Consider the following 17,690-nt stretch of genomic DNA (forward strand, 5'->3'; position numbering starts at 1 on the left):
TTGACCTGAAATGACCTTTGACCTTACCATGTGACCTCCGACTGCAGCATAACATGCAGGTCCCCCAAGTCCATCTACCATCCAAGTTTGGTTGAAAAGGGACTTACGGTTGTGGAGTTAGGTGTCATAAGAGAGTCTTGCACGTAAACTTTAACGTGTCAACCTGAAAATGACCTGTGACCTCAGACTGCAGCATAACATGCAGGTCCCCCAAGTCCATCTACCATCCAAGTTTGGTTGAAAAGCGACTTACGGTTGTGGAGTTAGGTGTCATAAGAGAGTCTTGCATGTAAACTGTAACGTTGACCTGAAAATGACCTTTGACCTTACCATGTGACCTCCGACTGCAGCATAACATGCAGGTCCCCCAAGTCCATCTACCATCCAAGTTTGGTTGAAAAGCGTCATACGGTTGCGGAGTTAGGTGTCATAAGAGAGTCTTGCATGTAAACTTTAACGTTGACCTGAAAATGAGCTTTGACCTTACCATGTGACCTCAGACTGCAGCATAACATGCAGGTCCCCCAAGTCCATCTACCATCCAAGTTTGGTTGAAAAGCGACATACAGTTGCGGAGTTAGGTGTCATAAGAGAGTCTTGCATGTAAACTTTAACGTTGACCTGAAAATGACCTTTGACCTTACCATATGAACTCCGACTGCAGCATAACATGCAGGTCCCCCAAGTCCATCTACCATCCAAGTTTGGTTGAAAAGCGACTTACGGTTGTGGAGTTAGGTGTCATAAGAGAGTCTTGCATGTAAACTTTAACGTGTCAACCTGAAAATGACCTGTGACCTCAGACTGCAGCATAACATGCAGGTCCCCAAAGTCAATCTACCATCCAAGTTTGGGTAAAAAGCGACTTACGGTTGTGGAGTTAGGTGTCATAAGAGAGTCTTGCATGTAAACTTTAACATTGACCTGAAAATGACCTTTGACCTTACCATGTGACCTCCGACTGCAGCATAACATGCAGGTCCCCCAAGTCCATCTACCATCCAAGTTTGGTTGAAAAGTGACATACGGTTGCGGAGTTAGGTGTCATAAGAGAGTCTTGCATGTAAACTTTAACGTTGACCTGAAAATGACCTTTGACCTTACCATGTGACCTCCGACTGCAGCATAACATGCAGGTCCCCCAAGTCCATCTACCATCCAAGTTTGGTTGAAAAGCGACATACAGTTGCGGAGTTAGGTGTCATAAGAGAGTCTTGCATGTAAACTTTAACGTTGACCTGAAAATGACCTTTGACCTTACCATATGACCTCCGACTGCAGCATAACATGCGGGTCCCCCAAGTCCATCTACCATCCAAGTTTGGTTGAAAAGCGACTTACAGTTGTGGAGTTAGGTGTCATAAGAGAGTCTTGCATGTAAACTGTAACGTTGACCTGAAAATGACCTTTGACCTTACCATGTGACCTCAGACTGCAGCATAACATGCAGGTCCCCCAAGTCCATCTACCATCCAATTTTGGTTGAAAAGCGACTTACGGTTGTGGAGTTATGTGTCATTACAGGTTTGTCATACTTGCCAACATTTGAAATCTAAAAAGAGGGACAAATTTGACCGGGCGGCCCCCTGGACCCCCGGCCGGCCGGGGGTTCAGGGGGCCGCTTAGCTTAGGCTCCCGACTTGTTTCAGGGGCAGCGCCCCAATTGGGGCCTCAAGGGGGCGTTGCCCCCTTGAGGCTGAAAGAAAAATAGCACTATGGAGGGCCATTAGATGCTTAAAATGATACCAGAATCACATAATATATATATTAATAGACACTCTACACACATGCCCCAGTTCTGTAGTTCAGTATCCATGATCTTGAAAATATTCTCCCCTGTTGATCTGTCAGTCAGAGCACTGTTGCAGTGACAAAAGTTCACATGCTACATGTACATGTACCTGACCAATATTATCGTCATAAGTTTTCAGGAGTATTGGGTACAGTTTCACGGCTCCTTGATCGGTACTGCCATCTGTAGTGATACTGTAAGGCTGATGCTTGACTTTACTGACCAAAGCTTTCGCATAGCTGTCTGCTAGGGTACATAGGATGTTACTTGTTTTTGTCCGAGCAGCACTGTAACCCTTAGCAATTTTTGAGTCGGGAAACATTGGTCTGAACAAATCACCAGCATGGTCAGAACATGGAGCTAATACTAGCTCTATGGTCAGAAACATCAATGGCAATGTTATGTTCCACCAAAAAATCAGTAAATCTTACCTCGGCTCCAATGACAGAGGTATCCTCTTTGGGCATAAAGGAAGATATTTTGGACATGCGAGTCGCATCGAGATCCGCCTTTTCATTGTCGATGTGTTTTTTCTTCCCGGCGTGCCTACTTTATCATTAGCTCCTCCACTTGAGATTTTAATTTTATGTCCTGCCGGCAACACATGCAAATTGCAAATTCAACGCCTTTCGTGCTTGGCTTTATGACATGAAATCGTTGTTTGTACTCCCCTTTAAATTTCTGCAACCGTTTTCCACTCATTTTGATCAAATCCTCTCTAGTTTTGCGAAATAATCCCGTTAAATCCACGATCGTCACATACCCCGTGCACAGCTCAGCAAGCGTTAATACATGTCCCACATATAGAGATCGGTGCTGTGCATACATGCGTTGTGCACAAGTACATGGGCACTCCGCATCGCATGCAAACAAACCACGTTTTCGCAGTCTAGTCAGTCGCATGTGTACACCGGTCACACAGCGGAAAATCGACTTGGGAGAGCGATCGAAACTTGACATACCGTACACATGACCGTACATGTACCATCGGTCAGTTTCGTTGGTGGGACTGTAACATTACGTGTATCGATAGCTCAAACCCGGAAGTCATAGACAATACTGTACATTTCGTAATATTGAACACGCGCAAACACTTTTTTCTCTTGTTTTCTTTATTGATTTTTTTTTTGTCTAGGCTCAAAAATCGGAACATTCCGATTTTTCTGCTGTAAAAAATTTAAAAAACGGGACAATTCCGATAAAAACGGGACAGTTGGCAAGTATGGTTTGTGACGGAAGGACGACGGACGACATTTGGATCCTTAAGTCTCACCTTCACCTCTGGTGGGCAAGACAAAAATCAAATTAATAAAGGAAAATACCGCAAAAAAATGGGATTTGAAAATTTTGATATTCCTAAAAGAGTGAAAAGCAACAGAAAAGTGGAGATTACCATCATTATCACTTAGTATAATGATATCATACTTTGGTCAGGGACTACAACACAGACCCCTCCAATTGATTATATCCATAAATCATTGAAGTGATATTGAATGTTTGAATAAAAAGGAACTCACCACATAGTGTACTAAACAGCTGCAAGGAATCCATATAAGAAGGGAAATAATCAGAGTGGCTCCTACAACATTGTCTTTGATGATACGACCTATGGGGTGTAAAGATAATATGCACAGTATTAATCATGGCATCCAACATGTCTTTACAAAACAGAATTCAGTTTTTTCATCCAGTCACAATTATGAACATTGTTTTTTTTTGTTAAAATGCAACATATGGGCAATTCCATAAAAGAACCAACCTTTTATACGTCCAACCACCATTTTTCTCAAGTTTAACTTAAATTCATAAACTGACCATGTCAAGATCACTTGAGAGCATTAGAGACTGTCAAAAGAACAAGAAATCAGAGACAGAGAAAATTGAAGGTCCCACATATAGGGGCTCGGACATAAATATTTTATGGAATTGCCCATATAAAAAGATTTTAATCATGCCAGGTGCAGTTTGTTCCAGTTCTTAAAACCAGTAAGTAATGTATACAGCAAGGCGAGGTCAAGATGGGTGAAGACTGATCGGCACCTTGTTCCATCAGCTGGCTAGTTTGTCAAATACCTGATCACAATTAGTAACTTGGGGCTTGTCTCTCAAAGTGTTCCGATTCATTTGATCAATCTCAACTACATGTATATCGAAATCCACCATTATCATAATTTTTCATAATATCATAATTATCAAAATTTTTCCTCTGAGAAATTTGCAGTGTCCCTTGTAAACAAAGAGAAAACATATTGAATGATGAATGTATGACCATACACCTTATCTAGAGCACATTTTGGACCAACATGCATTTTAGATGTTGACGTTGCTGGCTTTACATAGTTGTGGTTATCAGGGGGGGGCGTTTCATCAATATTTTCGTCCGAAAAGTTGTCAGATCTGACAACTTTCCTGGATTCTGATTGGTTGAGAAGCACTGTTACTATAGTAACTGTCTGATGAAACAGGACTTGTCAGATAAAACGCTCGACAAGTCCTTTCATGAAACGCTCCCCTGGTCAATCGCAAATCTGTATGGCACAAATTCACATAGGTTTTAAAATCCCATGGTTGAATCCATGGTTTATGCAGATTTCCTGTATAAATTAGTTCAGCGCGTATTGGGCGGTAAATTAAGCGTAATTTAAAAAGGAAATCTGCACAAACCATGGATTCGACCATGGGTTTTCAAAAACACCTTTGTGAATTTGGGCCTGTAAGACAGGGGCCAGAGGAAACATCCTATGCATCACAACACAATCTTATGAATTTGTTACATATGAGTTTATGATCAAAATAACGCCTTACCTATTGTGCTGATAGTGAAACCTTCAAAGACATCAAAGAATCTTGCAATAAGATCCTGCGTCTGACTCTCACAAAGGCCCTGCGACAAAAAAAAAAGTTACACTTATGGCATTTGGTTATAAGCAAACCTTGTTTTTTTAGGAGTTTAATATATCAAGAAATGCCTCTTTCATTCTCAATCTAAATACCACTGGTAATCAGCGTTCTCGCCAGAAAAAAATTCACCCATGTCGGGGACTTGTGCTCCCACTCCTGGGGGGTGGGTGCGGGAGGGGGGTTCACCCCTCCCTCGCGGAGCGCGGAAGCGACGGCCTTTTCATCAAATAGAGACGCTAAGGAAGCCCCATTGTGGCGTATTTTTAAGCCCACACAAATGCACATAAATGCACAGATACTTGCCGTTCAGTCCAAAGAAAGAGAAGTGCAGCTTTCCAGTTTATGAATTGTAAATATTTTTGAGAAAAGGGAAATCACGAAATGCATTCAACTTCGGAACAAAACAGCGTTCATGATTGAGGGTCATGTGATATGTAATGGAGTTGGTCAATAGAGTCGAGACGCGTCATCCAACTTAATTCGCTGAGCTAGCTGAGCGCATGCGTGTGGCTTTCGTGCACATACACAAATGCAAAATATATCACGGACACTTCCTAGTGATTTACGACTGTGTGTTACAACATCAAACAATGTAATGCCATGTAGATCGACATGTAAGTTTTGTGTGAGTCTGTGAACAGACGTTTCACCATGGAGCATAGCCCGTGTGATGTGCGGGGCAAACGGGGGAATAGGCAACGGAACGACCGTACCATGCCGTCATATGCCCGCAATAGCAGCCGCGAGCTAGCTGGGCACCTTGCCACTTTCCTAGCCGTAGTAGGCCTGTAAGTGGTCTTAAGTTAGTGGGACTTCGGCGCAACCCGATAAATGAAGTTGATATCACTAAGATGAGTTCATGGAGTGTATCATTTTTTTCTGAATATTTCCATTTAATTTTTCCACGCATGTCGCTGAAATTTTACGCATGGTTCCACTTGGTCCCCATTTCCGCATGCATGGTGTTTGAACCATGCGTATTATACACTGGCGAGAACGCTGCTGGTAATATACCATGCAATTGAAAAGGAGCAAGAATTTTCCCACCTCCATGAACTACTGCTACAAATAACACTTAAATACATGTGAATGTTTTGAAAGGCCTCTTGGCTGATATTGAGTATTTTACACTGATTTTCACCGAGTGAATTCAAAATTTTGGCTCAATATTTTATCCTTACAACTTAAAAGTCAAGTCAACCTCAGAAAAAAGTCGATTCGTATCAATAGAGAAAAATCAAACAGGCTTAATGCTGAAAATTTCAAGACAATCGGATGTAAAATGAGAAAGTTATGACATCTTATTTTTTTTGCTTATTTTTCACAAAAACATTGTTTGCACAATTTAATCACAATGCAAATTGGAGAATCGATGATGTCCTTCACTCACATGTATTCCTTTTGTTCTTTATTGTTTGAAATATACAATATTTCAATTTTTACAGATTTGACAATAAGGACCAACTTGACTGAACCATAAAATGTTAAACAATGGTAATTCCATATGTTCAGGGATGAAATTTTCAGTGTTATGCCTGTTGGATTTTTAACCCTATCCAGACCGGGGGGGGGGGGGGCCCTCAACGATTCGCGCAATATTTTCGCAGCGAAGATTTTTTTACCACGCCGCTTGCTGACTTTTTACTTTCAACTCTTGCGCAACTTCTGAGACCCATTTTGCGTCACCCAGGTACGCGGTTCCGAAATTACGCAACATTATGCAAGTGCTTGTCAGACCATTAATTGCTCAAAAACATGATTTCGTGTACAAAGTCAATGCAAATTGTGTTTTCATCCAAAAATCATCTGGTCCAAATGTATTCATTTTATGCTGTTTATGATCTCAGAAGAGTCCCCAATAAATTCAATTGAAAAAACAATGAAAAACAAAAGGTCCAAAAAACAAGGAAATACATAAAGAAATTGCAAAAAACAATATAATGCATAAGGAATTGGTCTGATATCGCAATTTTTTTCATGTTCCCTTGCTAAGAACACCACAAAGAGTTTCCCGAACCAAAAATTAGAACATTTGGAGCTTTATTTAGGGAGTTAGCAGGAAAAGTATGATTTTGCACACTAATTACTCATAAATTAGCTTAATCACAGCAATTTGCATGAAATAAATTACTATACAGTTTTGTAGATTATGTCCTAGACAACCTGCATGCCAATTTTCGGCGCGATTGCACGGTCAACCGCCGAGATCTCAAGGGGGGGGGCCTGGGAGGCCTCCCCCCCGCCATATGAACTTGCAAAATACCCCGGCCTAGATAGGATTAAAGACCCTGACCCGGGTAAAGACAACCATACATCAACAGAATGTAATGATTCATAAAATACAAATATACCAAAAATATTACATATATCTCCTTCCATTAGTTAAAAATTAAATAGAAATCAAAGAAATTTCTCCTCCCGAACTCGTTTCGATTGAGCACCCCCACGTCACATGGAAATGATGATGTCATGTTGTGTATGGAGGGTCGTGATTCCTTAGGTTTGTGTACAAAAACACTGGGTAATTTTTCTGATGAATTCATTTTTTTCATTTTCAATAAAATATGGCAAAACCTAGTCCAAAACTGTAGATTTCATAAATTCAAGAGTGCAGGAAAAAATACATGTGATATCACTCTGTGATAGAAGTGAAGAAAATGAAATGCATAATCTGGAAAGGAAAAAAATAACCCATTTTTTTCTGTGTACAAATCTATGGAATCACAACGCTTCTCACACAATGTTGTCACGGTTTCAAGGCCGGTGAAAAGCACAATAAAGCCTGTTTTCTAAGCCCAATAATTGGAGCTGTTCTTCAGCAAAATACTCAGCTGTTAAGTGGTGAAATGCATAAAGCTTACATTGCTGTATTTAGTAGTCTATAAATTTTTGATTTGTATATGATTTGTCATTTTAATTTTTGGGTCCGTTCTGGGTCTTTAAGTTAAGACACCTCCCTAGGGGTCTTGGATGAAGGTCCAAAGAAAAAGACAAATTAGAATATTCAAAACTGAAAGTTTGAAAGAAATTGGACGATGAGTAAAAAAAAGTTATGATTGAAAAATAACAATTCCTTATGTTGTATAATTTGTAGAGTGCATTGAGAGTCCTTTCAGGTCTGAAATTCACTATACAAGAACTGCATTATTATTATTATCATTATTATTATTATCAAGTGAACGGCGGCATTTATGAATCCCCCGGGTTTGCCATGTACATACTGATCACAAATTTGGGGGTTTCTTTTACTACATTTCCTCATTAAAATCAATTATCACTGTGGGTGAAAGTTTGAAAAGGTATTTATCATTTGTGTACCTGGAGCGAATACAGGAATTGCCCCCAATCCTACACAATGATATCATTGATGTTGACAATTTGAAATCTCAATAGATATACTGTACATGTATGTAGAGATTAAAACTTTGTACGACTTTCATTTGTCTGATTTTTTGTTCAAATTTCATCAATCTGCTTCTCTAGTTTGATTAGAAAAAATATTTTTAAAAGCTTTCCACTTGGGTTAGATTCCCTTTTAAACATACAACAATAACAACAAAATCACAGGCCTTGATTGGAACTGTGAATCACTGTAACCCCCCTTGCCGTAAATACACAAATTCAGTTCCTTCCTGAAATGCAAATAATCCCCTCAAATTTAACTTCGATAAATTGAGAACTTGGTTGGAACTGTTCTTGCAGCAGTAATTCTTTATTAACATAACATTCAACAGGATGTGCCCAATCAGTGCACAAACTCTGGGGGTAATTTGAGACTCCTATGAAAAAATTATTGATTAATTCGCTTTTTGTCACATTTGCACAATAGGAGGGCAAGAGTGTTTCAATTAATAGATTGGGCTTAATCCCTAATTAATCAAAAGAAAAATTCTATTCTGGTATTCAGCACTCTTTTCAAAAGTGTTTTAGAATCATCTAATATTACCAAGTCATACATCATTTTAAGCTGGGATTCTCTTTTTTTAAGATCACATTTTTAACTTTTAAAAATTCTGCTGATCATTTGTGGGTTTGTGGTGGATTGCAGCGCCATAATACAGTATGCATAGCAAGTTATGAATTTCATGAACCAACATTCGTTTTCATGAGAGGCTTGTTGCTTGCCCATGTTTTTCCAAAGACATACTAAACAGCATGAGCCATGGATTTGAATGGGAAAAAAGACAACAGGGAAGAAAAGAATCAGGAAAACTACCAGTAAGATTTCTGGAAAATTGTAGTGTTTCAAGTCCACACCAACAAAAAGTTGATTTATATAAAGGAGAAAAATCCAACAAACATAACACTGAAAATTTCATCAAAATCGGATGTAAAATAAGAAAGTTATGACTTAATAAAGTTTCACTTGATTTCACAAAACATTATATATGCACATCCTGGTCATAAGCGAATGAGGAACTGATGACATCACCCACTCACTATTTCTTTTGTATTTTATTACTGTATATGAAATATGAAAATTATAATTTTCTCCTCTATGTCATGTGAAATTTAGTCCTCCCTGATCATGTAGAATTACCATTATTTTAACAGTTTATGGTGAAGTCAAGGTGGTCTTTGTTGTCAAATCTATAAATATTGAAATATTGTATAATTCAAACAATAAAAAAATAGTGAGTGAGGGACATCATCCACTCTCTCCTTTGCATATCACTGAGATGTGCATATAACTATTTTGTGAAAAATAATCGAAACTTCAAAATGTCATAATTTTACATCTGATTTTGATGAAAGTTTCAAAGTTTCAGTGTTATTTTTGTTCAATTTTTCTATATCGACTCAAATCAACGATTTTCTGGGGTGGACTTGGCCTTTACATGGAGCTTTTCATCAAGTTGAAAGAGAAAAACTGTGGTTAATGCTTGTGTTGACTATACTGTGGTAGACCAATCTCTCAGTCATGGTGCAATTTGTAGGCATCAATTATGAAATGCTACCTACAGTTTGTCTTTATATGCATGAAGCATAGGGCTGTGACAAATATTACTGAAAGAGAGTATTTCGTTGTTCGCAAGTAAAAGGGCAATATGGCCGATCAATATCATTAAAAAAAAATCTGATAGTATCGTTTTTCGCAATTGATCGTGTCATATTGCTCTTTTACTTGCCAATAAATGATTTATTGCTCCTCCCATGACCAACATTAGTATGAGTGGGTGCTTACATTGTTTCATCTAAGTAAAAAAAATTGGAACTATTTTTTTCAAGAGTCCACTTTTCAAATCCAGCTTTGTGAATTCAGGCAAATGAATCCCTTGGCAAGTGAAATATTGACTTCACCTTTACACTGAATTGAATGCCATAGCTAATTATCCTGATACTGAAATGAATGCCATAGCGAGAGGTTGATTGAATAAATACTACTCTACCTGAATGCAGCTGCCCGCTTCGCATGGTTTGCCATCTGGGACAGGTACAGGCAGATCAGTGTAGCGGTCCTTGAAGGGCAAGCATGCCCCGTTTGGCTCAAACACACAGCAGAAGTAACAAGAGAGCTCCACTGCACACAGGAAAACAACAAAAGAGCTGTAAGCATCTTGGGCAATAAACCAGAGTCGATCTTGATTGAAGCTTATGTGGCAGTCACACCAACGAAACTGAATTCAGCCCCACTGATTGTATGTCACTGCCAATAACATAATAGTGGTGTGGATGTGTTGTGGCTCAGTCTCTGGACTTTGAACCTCGAGGTCCGGGGTTCAAATCCCACCGCAGCACTAGCATCCTTTGACAAGGCATTTATCTACATATGCCACTCTCCACACAGGTGTAGTAAATGGGAACCCAGTAGGAAGGAATTCTTTGAATGCTCAAGCGTTCAATTACTTCAGCCATGATAAAGCCCAGATAATAGTATGCAACGCTTTAATAGAAATATTAATATACATGTAAGATGCTATATGACTGTTGTATATTGTTATAATTAGTAGAAGTAGTTTGAATCAATCTGGGGTCGTTTTTGTTGGTATGACTGTGACACTACTATTGACAGCCAGTTGTCAAATTATAACATTGCCCTGAGAATACGATCAGTTGAAACGGCTTTCTGAGGATAAAGTATGCATCAATAACATGCTTATTTGAAAAACAACAGCCAAAAAAAAAAGAATAGAACTGAAATACCTCTGAGGCAGTAGAAAAAAGAAGAAGAAAGTTGGATAATATTCAAGTCTTGGCATAATTCACAAAAGATTGATACGTGTAACAGTGGCAATGTGGACATGAGGGAACAATACTACAACACATACATGTACATGTACGTACCAATTTATGGAATTACCAAAGGATATTTCAGTTTTTGATCCATTATAAAAAACAAAGAGGAAATACTCCCATGGAATAAATCATCTTTCATATCACCAATTGTGGGTGACACTAATGAATACTCACATGAAGAGCAGATACAGGACCTGAAACCATTGACCTCACAGAATGCCCTGCATTCACCTCCAATACATGTACCACTGGAAGGGGAAAAGAGAAGGATTATAACGGAATAGAAACAATCATCTGGGCCACAAGGGTGTTTCATAAAGCTGTTTGTAAGTTAAGAGCGACTTTAAGAACGACTGGTGATCCTTTCTTACGCGCTAAATAATCACCAATTAACATTTAATGGTGAATACCATTTACAACAAGATAGGATCACCAGCCGTCCCTTAAAGTCGCTCTTAACTTACAAACAGCTTTATGAATCACCCGCCAGGAGGGTGTTTCATACAGCTGATTCTTACTTCATAACGACTTTTTAAGAACTGGTGATCCTTTCTTGTGGTAAATGATATGTACCATTAAATGGCTATTTAGCATGTAAGAAAGGATCACCTGTCATTCTTAAAGTCGCTCTTAACTTACAAACAGCTTTATGATACGCCCCCTGATTACACAGAGATTTACGAAAGCAGTAACTGATTTCCACAATAAAAAACATTTTACTTGATTTTGATTATTTTGATGGATAGAGATACAATACTGCACTTGTAACTGTCAAAGAATGAGAGCTTGTTATTGGTGACAGCCTTTATGGAAGGGACCTTCTTAAGTGGGCCCAGAACATAAACTTAATAGCTGTAGTCACATTTGAAATTTTAAAAATAAATCAAACAAACGTAACACTCAAAATTTCTTCATGATCGGATGTAAAATGAGAAAGTTATGACATTCTAAAATTTCCCTATTTTACACAAAACAGCTATATGCACAATTCAGTTACATGCCAATGACTTACTTATCAATGCATCTGGTTCCATCTCTAAGATCGTTTGGTAGTGGACATCGAATATCCCTTGATGTGCAGTAAGACTTGCCTTTGCAGTACGCATTCTGTTCCGTGGCATCACTGCACACTTTTGTCACAGGGGCATAATAGCAGTTCTCACAGCATACAGAGTTCTTGTCACTACATGAATGATAAAATTGAGAATTTTGTATCAGGACACTTCAGAAACGTTGCAGAACACCTTGAACAGCAATGTAATTGCTTAAAGGGCCAGGGGATCCACCCCTAGACAACTATACGGTAGCAAATGCAGAGCTGCAAGTACATGTATGAAAAGTATATTTTAGTATTAATTTTTCTTTGACTTTGGTTATGTGACCTGAAACTCGCATGAGATGTTCAGTGATACTTGATTACTCTTATGTCCATGTTTTATGAACTAGACCAATCCATTTACAGAGTTATGATGGTAATTCAACAAATACATTTACCCCCAATATGGCCAAAATTCATTGGCCTTAAACAACCTTTGACCTTGGTCATGTGACCTGAAACTCGCACAGGATGTTCAGTGATACTTGATTACTCTTATGTCCAAGTTTTATGAATCAGATCCATATACTTTAAAAGTTATGATGATAATTCAACAAATACTGCCAACTTGGCCAAAGTTCATTGAACTTAAATGACCTTTGACCTTGGTCATGTGACCTGAATCTCACACAGGATTTTCAGAGATAATAATAATAATAATAATTAAGACTTATATCGCGCCAAATCCACTCTGTAGAGTGCTCAAGGCGCTTTTTAGGAAATTATAAAAGAAATTAAGAAGAATTGAACAGAAATGTATTGAGGTAATTTTTGAAAGTTTCAGAAGTCAAGCACTGTTTGATGTTATGAGGGAGGCTGTTCCATAGTTTCGATGATGAGTAAACAAATGATCTTTCACCCCAAGTTTTGGAAACTTTGGGGGTAACAAGAGAATTGGAAAGGGAGGAACGTAAGGATCTTGAAGGGGTATAACTTTTGATCAGTGAAATAAGGTACTGGGGAGATGAGCCATGAACACAATGGAAAGTTAACAACAACAACTTGATTACTTTTATGTCCAAGTTATATGAATCAGATCCATAAACTTTCAAAGTTATGATGGTAATTCAACAAATAACCCCAACTTGGTCAAAGTTCATTTACCATAAATGACCTTTGACCTTGGTCTTGTGACTTGAATCTCACTACAATATAGATTTTTTATTAATGACATATATGAGTCAAGAAAAAAAAATTGTACAGAAATTTTTTAGAGGTTTTGCTCTCAATGACTACATCATTTTTTAAATCTCATTTTCATTTGAATATTTGGAGCTAATTCACCTAGAAATATTGCCGAAATAAATGTGGAGATAAAATAGCCCTCTCCCTATTTTAAGATTTTTTAAATTTTTCTTCAAAGTAAAATGGGTGCAAGCACATCACCCACGTTGCAATGGTTAGATATGGATGGATATGTCTACGCATGCACTGCTCTATCGTGTATCATGCTTACATGTAGATACGCAAGATAAAATTTATTGAAGATTGAATTTCAAATTTTATCTTCGCGATTAAATGTCATCTCAGAATACCAATTTAATTTCAAGAGTTAAAATGAAATATTTCAAAGTTAAAATGACCTCAGAATACCATCCCTTGATAGGGTGATCGGAAATGATAAATTTGAAGGTAAAAGAGGAAGCATGGCGGAGCTAGATTTTTTAAAGTGAAAAATTATGTTATAATCGGCAATTCTGGGTAATTTTACTTAATTCAACTTTAATTAGGGTCTTCGTCCATCCTTTGAGTAATTTCTAGTCATGTCACCATAAAAACGGTCCAATTTCTTTTCAGGCGGTGCCCTGTAAGAGTTTTATTACGATACTATATGAGATTATGAGGAACGAAGACATAATCCAGGACCACGTTCTCTGGTGCAAAGATGTAACTTATAATCGCTTTCATACATATTATCAAAAGAGAATCATTTTAAGGTTGGAGACCGTCTTTGAAAATAATTAAGCTACATTTACTCTAATACCGAGGAAAAAGTTTTTAAAGAAATGTTGTAACAAGGGTCCTATAACACAAAATAGAACAACTGATTGCAGGATTGAGTGTAACTAATGATTGATTGTAATTGTTTTGCATAAAGTATATGAATGATATGACAGATGACACATACCATATGATACATATACATGTACACCCTAAAACAACGTGATTAAAATTATATTACAAAATCTTTATTTATCCAATTCATGTCTTTTGTTCTTTTACCAATATTCATTGATTCTAGATCAGAGTTAATTTAGTTACTTGTATCCTCTCTGAGGGACCTGGTAACGAGGATAAATGCCTTACCAAAGGGCACTAGTGCACTAAGTGGGAATCAAACCCAGGTCACCGGAATCCGAAACCCCCGCTCTACTGAGCTATTGCGCCTCATTTTTTTATACTATGAAACATTTATATCAACAAAGGCACGCACACGAATGTGATACACAATTTTAGATAACTACATGTATGGCATACCTGCAAATTTTTCCTGGTTTTAGCCTGCAATTAGCTGTACAGCATGGATCAGGGTTGTTGCTATCTACTATGCCTACATCACACTGTTCTCCTTGTTCTAAACGGTAATTCCCGCACAGTGATGTCTGAGATGGCTCTACAGGAAGGAGACAAGAGATAATAAAAACAATGCCAACTACATGTATTGATGAATTTTATGATCTGAAGAAGGGTTTTCTCAGAGAGATTCATCTACTGCATACCAGCAGGGCCCAACTTTGTACCACCCAAAAAAGGCATGAGGTGTTCATAGAAATGTGTCAAGTTTAAAAAAGTAAATTGAGTATTTGAAATATTTATCAGCCAATTTATGCTATCATGGGATACTTTTAGATATATGCACAGCATACTAAAAAAATTGTCAGAGAAGATGATGGTTAATAGGAAAGCACAGTACATACATATATTTGGAATTAGTCTACTTGCAATGCTTGAAATCAGACACAGAAGCTATGCAGAGCATCATCTGGAAGGGGAATACATTTCCTCCAACTTCTGTCTTTCGACATATTTGTGCTACTAAGAGGTGTAGGGGTGTAGACATTTGAAAAATAATCAGTGATCATGGTTGGGACAATCTTTAAACAAGTGAGACCCTTTGGTTCTGCAAGAGTTACATGACATAGGATACATACCTACAAAACATCTTGCAGATTTCTCCCTCAGCACTGGTGAAATAAGCCTCTTACTACAAATGGAGAATTTCTGATATCATTTGGAGAAAAAAAAACAAAGTTTTTGTCTTTAAGAATTAGTCAACTATTCCTGATTGCAAAACTGCATTGTTTCTTTATTTCAAGTTGAATGTAAAATCGGAATGGGATTAACATTCTCTTTAACTTTTATTACGATCCATTTTCTACAGTAAATCACTGGACTCTTGTGGATCTGAAGATCTAATGTTGATTCCCAACAGAATACTTAGGACCTCTGGCAAAGAATGATCTTACATGTATATATGTGCAATCATAAATATCCATGGCCTTGAGGAGAACGGGGCAATGAGTTCATTCTCTGGTGAGTGTGTGGACTGCATAATATTGTACTTCATTGTTGATGACATTATTATTATAATTTCAATCACCATCCCAAACACCAGTATCAAATCCTTTTCATTTTCATTATCATCCTCCTCCTCATCATTAACACCGTCGTCTTCATAATCATATGTATCGTCATTATAATCCCCACCACTACCACCACCACCACCACCACCATCATCATCATCATCATCATCATCGTCATCAACATCATCATTATCATCTCCATCAATATCACCATCATAATTGCCATTACACTTAATTCTATAAAGAAACTTTAAAGAACTCACCCTGTTGTTTTCGTAAGAACCAGTGACGGATGCAGGGTACATGAGGAAGTTGCCACCCTGAGAATTACCAGGGGCGCATTCATCGCCCTCATCACCCGGATCATGCTCACTGCCAAAATTGTGACCCAACTCTGTCGGATAGCAACCAAACAACCAATAATATAAAGACGCTTTCAACTGCATATTTAAGTAAACACCTACTACATTTTCTGGAGAAAACAGCGGTCATGTAATAACTGTGACCCGAACTTGACTGAAGAAGATCCATCAGGGAAAATGTATGTTAACTAAAAGATAATATACCTCTGTACCTATGGATGAACTACAGATGGTCTAATTTCATTTAGTCTAATGCCATTGAGTCTAACTAGAGATGCTCGGCGGGTCACGCGGCCGAGCACATGTATCCCCCGAACCAATGGCATCATCCGTCATTGCGATATATAGAGCTCACAAAGATATTTGAAATGTAAATACAATTGTCATGGCAACAATGACCCTGCCCACATTTTGCCTGTGGGTACCAAATTTGATGACAATAATATGACGGAGCAGCATGACTCTCCAGAACCTAAAATATTGTCCAGTATCACCTGTTGGGGAATACAATTATAGAGTAATCTGGATATATTTTATAAACCTAACCCTAAGAACCCCCACCAAAAATGATTGGCATCTTCGCTTCACCTTCTATTATTCCTTCTGTGTGCCAACTGTTATGACAGAAGTTACAGGTTTTACCAAATTTTCCACGAAAATATGGTTAAAATGGCAACCAAGTCTCCACCCACTCCAAAATCATTAGGCGGCTTTGAGAAGGTAAGCAGCTAATAGAGCGCTCACAAGGAAATCTCTGCTATTTCCACAAAACCTCTTATTTCCATGGCAACGATGTATCCGCCCACACCAAAATCAATAGGCGGCTTTGCTTTACTATAATGGACCTTCATGCCACATTTGAAGATGATTGGAGAAGAAATGCAGCTGGTAGAGCGCTCACAAGGACATCTCTTCTATTTCCACAAAAACTAGTTTTATTTTTTTTTTGCTTATCAAATTTATTTTTGTCGAAATAACCTTAAATTTGGAGTGATAACTTTTTTTCTTCTTTTTGCTTGTCAAATTTTCCAGCCCCTTGTCCCCCCTACCTTTTGGGAGAGATTTCCGCCCCTGTGGTGAGTGGACGAGTTTTCATTTTTTTTTAAACCTTATGCTATATACTGTTGCACACATGTTGAATACTAATCTCAGTAATTTCTATTGCCAATAAATGTATTTTGATTGTAAGACAGAATGAATCCAATAATTAATCATTTTCAACATTTTCTTGAAAAAGGGGGTGCTCCAAATAACACAGGCCAGAGTCTAGATAGAAAGTGTACATGTACTAAAATCAAAGTCAATGACTCCCAATTAACAGTGACTCATTCAATGAGTTATTCTATCCTCTAAATATGATTATTCAATCATAGAAGTGCATAGTTATGTTGATGACATAACAGTATAACTCACCATGTGCAGTAACTAAATCTGCCTCTTCTGTCAACACACGCCGTCCCCAATTGACGGTTGTTGTCAGACCAGTGTTCAGGTATTGTCGCTTGCCATTGCCGGCATAATACACTACAGACAAGAAAATGTCAGGATGTACGATTAGGGTCTTCCCTTCCTTAAATAGTAACAAATTTATGTGGACATAATTACATGTACCCATTCTTTGTAAAAAGTGCCATTAGTACAAAGGAATTGTCCCCTTTCCTTCATATTAGTGCCCCTGTGTTTTTTAAACCCAGGGGCCGTATACTGAAAATTGTCTC

General features: G+C 38.0%; 1 protein-coding gene across 1 annotated transcript in view; it reads right to left on the reverse strand.

Annotated features, from left to right (window-relative positions):
• LOC121422381 (ADAM 17-like protease) overlaps positions 1-17,690 on the reverse strand; it is a 68,517-nt gene that overhangs the window by 23,115 nt on the left and 27,712 nt on the right. The window contains exons 11-19 of the mRNA XM_041617391.1: positions 17,386-17,496; positions 15,874-16,004; positions 15,179-15,248; positions 14,505-14,640; positions 11,943-12,113; positions 11,105-11,178; positions 10,084-10,214; positions 4,598-4,676; positions 3,310-3,398 (exon numbers count right to left, since the gene is read on the reverse strand). Coding sequence (XP_041473325.1) covers positions 3,310-3,398; positions 4,598-4,676; positions 10,084-10,214; positions 11,105-11,178; positions 11,943-12,113; positions 14,505-14,640; positions 15,179-15,248; positions 15,874-16,004; positions 17,386-17,496 — 992 coding nt within the window. The remainder of the gene's footprint in view (positions 1-3,309; positions 3,399-4,597; positions 4,677-10,083; positions 10,215-11,104; positions 11,179-11,942; positions 12,114-14,504; positions 14,641-15,178; positions 15,249-15,873; positions 16,005-17,385; positions 17,497-17,690) is intronic.

The sequence above is a fragment of the Lytechinus variegatus genome, chromosome 1, assembly GCF_018143015.1.
Source record: "Lytechinus variegatus isolate NC3 chromosome 1, Lvar_3.0, whole genome shotgun sequence".
Taxonomy (NCBI): domain Eukaryota; kingdom Metazoa; phylum Echinodermata; class Echinoidea; order Temnopleuroida; family Toxopneustidae; genus Lytechinus; species Lytechinus variegatus.